This window comes from Gracilinanus agilis, chromosome 1 (genome assembly GCF_016433145.1).
Source record: "Gracilinanus agilis isolate LMUSP501 chromosome 1, AgileGrace, whole genome shotgun sequence".
NCBI lineage: Eukaryota > Metazoa > Chordata > Mammalia > Didelphimorphia > Didelphidae > Gracilinanus > Gracilinanus agilis.
In genome coordinates, this window is record NC_058130.1 from 144,309,840 (window position 1) to 144,313,840 (window position 4,001).

Genomic DNA, 4,001 nt, shown 5'->3' on the forward strand with positions numbered 1-4,001 from the left:
TAGATCTTATTTCTACATAGTTGTTTGCCTGTTGTCTCTCCCATTAGGCAGGAGCAACTTGAAGTATGGATTATTTTTTTCCCTTTCTTTGTATCTTCAACATTTAACATAGTGTCTGGCATACAGTAAGTGCTTAACAAGTTTGTTGATTTGACACTCGTGCTAAACCTATCTTCATTACACATAGATTACATATATTATACATACAAAGATTACACATACATTAGTCCTCTGTTTAAAAATCTTCACTATTACTCTGTCTACTGAGAAGACCAAAAAAGACCACTACTATCTATCTTTAGTTCACATTTTTCCCTTCTAGATATTATAGCCAAATAGGGCTACTTGCCATTTCCATACAAAGCCTATGCTTTTTCAATTCTGTGCTTTTATTTTCTGCTGCTAGTTCCAATGCCTGAGAGCAACTGCCTCTGCCATCTGTTCCTTCTTGTTTAATTACTACCTATTCTTCAAAGTCTAACCTAAAATGGTATCTCTTCCATTTAAGCCTTTGCCCTTAATGACCTTTTTCCTTTTGAATCTCATTTGCATGTCTCTTCTACATTTATCATTTTATATTAGTTTTTTGCATGTCTTATTCCCTTTCTGGACTGTTCCATGAGAGCAGGAACATTGTCTTATATAAATTTTGTATTTTTCTTGGTGCCCCGCATAGTAATATATGTACTTAAAAAAATGTCTAAAATGAAAAAATGTTCATCAGCATATTATTATATCACATTTACTTGCTGGCTTCATGCATTATCCTGACAGGAAATGATGTTGGGATTTGGATTAAAGATTTTCCCACATATCTGTTGGTGATGGAGTACTATTGTGCTATAAGGAATAATGAACTGGAGGAATTTCATGTGAACTGGAACAACCTCCAGGAATTGATGCAGAATGAAAGGAGCAGAACCAGGTTAAAACCTCATACAGAGACAGATACACTGTGGCACAATCAAACGTAATGGACTTCTCTACTAGCAGCAATGCAATAATCCAGGACAATTCTGAGGGATTTATGAGGAAGAATGCTATTCACATCCAGAGAAAGAACTGTGGAAGTAGAAACACAAAAGAAAAACAACTGCTTGATCACATGGGTCAATGGGAACATGATTGGGAATGTAGACTCTAAGTGTTCACCCTAATGAAAATATTAATATGGAAATAGGTCTTGATCAATGACATATGTAAAACCCAGTGGAATTACTTGTTGGCTATGGGGGAGGGGGAAGGAGGGAAAGAATATGAATCATGTAACTATGGAAAAATATTCTAAATCAATTAATTTTTTAATTTTTCAAAAAATAAAGTTCCCACATTATGTTCAATGAATTTTTTTAGCATTGTAAAATCTCCATTGTCTGAAGCAGTAAATGTCCAAACCAGAGAATGTTTTAAAGAAATGTAAATTTTTATTACTTTCAAGTACTATGCACATTATAAACTAAAGCTATAAATGGGTACTCTTAAGTAATGTGAGATAAGTTAAATAAAAAAAATTCACACCAAGCCTGCTGTATCAAACAGATTGCAAACAAGTCTTTTGACATAGAAGACTTAATTATTAGAACCAGAAGTTGAAGGCAAGTTAAAGGAATCTTTAATATTATGAACCCTTGGTTTTAAAAAGTTACCAATTTTAGAATGGGCTTTTCTCTGGGATTGTTTTTTGATTAGTTCTTGTTGCATCTCTTTCAGGGTGAAATAGAATCTTTGAAACTCAGGAGTGGCATCAACAAAGTCAAGAAGACAGTCCAAATTCTCTTGAACACTGGATAATTTAAACTTTGCTGAATGTTGTTCTGCCTCCTCTTCAACAACTCCTCCTTCCTGGGTAACTTCTCTAGTAACATCTTCTTCTGTTTTGGTGGGGTGATGTGCTTCATTATCTTCAGTTAACCACACCCTGACATCATCTAAATTTGTCTCCAGATCACCACATCGCTCAAGAATTTCTCTGTAATCACCATTTTCTAAGCCTTGAATATTATATTCTGGTTCTTTTTTGTAAAGTAGATTTTCCCATGCATTTGCTATTGTTATTTGCTTTACTTCTTCCCAACTCTTTGCCCAGTTAAAAATTGCATTTTTTATGTCATAAGCTTTGATTTTTCCAACTGTTTTTTCTCCCCTTATTTCCTGTTCTTCATCACTCTCATCAAAGATTACTAGGCTCTCTTCAAGCTGCTTCCATCTATAAAGTCGCTTGCAGCTCAAGATCACACCCTGATTCATTGGCTGAATGAATGATGTAGTGTTTGGGGGAAAGAAGATACACTTGATTCTCCCATCATTGCTAATTAGAGACTCAGCTGAAGGATGGGCTGGAGAATTGTCTAGGAGTAACACTGCTTTTACATCTTTTTCATCCAATCTCAGGACATTAAGCTGAAAATCTCTAACTTCAGGAATGAAGTTTTGAAAGAACCATTCTGAAAATGATTCTCTGGTGAACCACACATCTTTACTGGATTTATATATTACTGGTAAAGCATTTATATTATCCTTAATAGACCCAGGCTGCTTTGATTTTCCAATAATAATTGACTTCAATTTGTGGGTCCCATCTGCATTTGTACATAAAAGAGCTGATAGCCGTTCTTTGTTTATTTTCCGCCCTGGCATACATATATCTTTTTTATTTGCCTGAATATTTTCTGGCATTGACTTCCAAAAGAGATCTGTCTCATCTTCATTGTACACCTGAGCAAGACATAATTTCTCTTCTTTTATAATCATGGATAGCTTTTGTCTAAAAGGTTCAACATTTTCTGAAACTGAACTCAGAATTTGTTCCCCACATACTTTTCGATTCCCAATTGCGTGCCTGTTTCGAAATCTGAAAAGCCAACCAGTGCTAGCTTTAAAGTCGGTTCGACCAAAACACTGTGCAAATCTCTCAGCAGCAGCCTGAAGTTCTACACCTCTAACTGGAACACCAGCTGAACGCTTTTGTTGGTACCACATGTATACTGCATCATCAACATCTCCATATTTGGCACCTGTTGTTCTCTTTCTTTTCTCTGCTCCTATTAATGGCATATCTTGCTTTAACACAAAGTCCAAAATCAATTTCTTATTTTTTTTAATGTCATAAAATGTTGATTTACTTATTCCAAATTCATCCATTACACTTTTAAGAGAGTGCCCAGACTCAATTCTACTCAAGACCTTCATTTTTTCCTCTAAATTTAATGTTGTATATTTTCCTCTCTTATTCATACTGATTCTTTTCAATATACAGAAACAAGGTAAGTTGGGAGAAAAATAGCAATTGGATGACAATACGTAAAAATTGAAAAACTCAGAGGGCACCAATATTGGTAGTAAAATATTGAGAGAGTGGCAGCAGCAAGTGATATCGATCGATGGGAAGGTAATGACCTAACAATGAACATCAGAACAATGAACATCCTTCTGTCATGACCTTTCACTACTAGGGATCCTATTCCTCTCTACTATAATTATAGCACAATAGTGAACACTTTCAGAAAGATTTCAGTACCTCCTCGTTTCTCTTCAAATATGGAAAGTCAGGAAGGACAGAAGTCCAATATATTCATCTGGAACTCCCCCTTATAACCATATGAAAGAAGTTGTGCAGGCCAACAGAAAGCATGGAAGACTGAACATAGGCAGGGGAAGAGAGGTACAGCAAAGGAAAATCAAAGGATTCCTCTAAAAAGGAAGCCGAAAGGAGAATAAGATAAGGAACCAGTTAGTAGGTTGAAATCAAATCTTTTTCTTTCCCAATGTTATGGCTTCATCTCACTGCTAAGAAAAAGAAGAGTATAATTCAGTGGCTAATGAGCCAACAGGCTAGGAATTTGAGGCAGGTCTTCAGTCTTCCAGGACCTGCCATCTGTGCTATTTTGATGTTCTGGGAACTTGAGTCAGAGCACATTTTACTGAATAGTGAAGCCAATAATGCAGCCTGTGGTATCAAAATAAATACAATCTTACCACATTCAACATGTCTTGATAAATAT

The 4,001-nt window shown here is 35.6% G+C and overlaps 1 protein-coding gene across 1 annotated transcript; it reads right to left on the reverse strand.

The window, feature by feature from the left end:
* Window positions 1-1,402: 1,402 nt before the first annotated feature.
* TIGD7 (tigger transposable element derived 7) lies at window positions 1,403-3,478 on the reverse strand. The gene has a single exon (XM_044657940.1). The coding sequence runs from the start codon at window positions 3,232-3,234 to the stop codon at window positions 1,570-1,572; it is 1,665 nt and encodes a 554-aa protein (XP_044513875.1). The 5' UTR covers window positions 3,235-3,478; the 3' UTR covers window positions 1,403-1,569.
* Between the last annotated feature and the right edge of the window lie 523 nt (window positions 3,479-4,001).

Excerpts from the sequence above, each read along its gene's own strand:
- TIGD7 (XM_044657940.1), bottom strand. The coding sequence starts at position 3,234 with ATGAATAAGAGAGGAAAATATACAACATTAAATTTAGAGGAAAAAATG.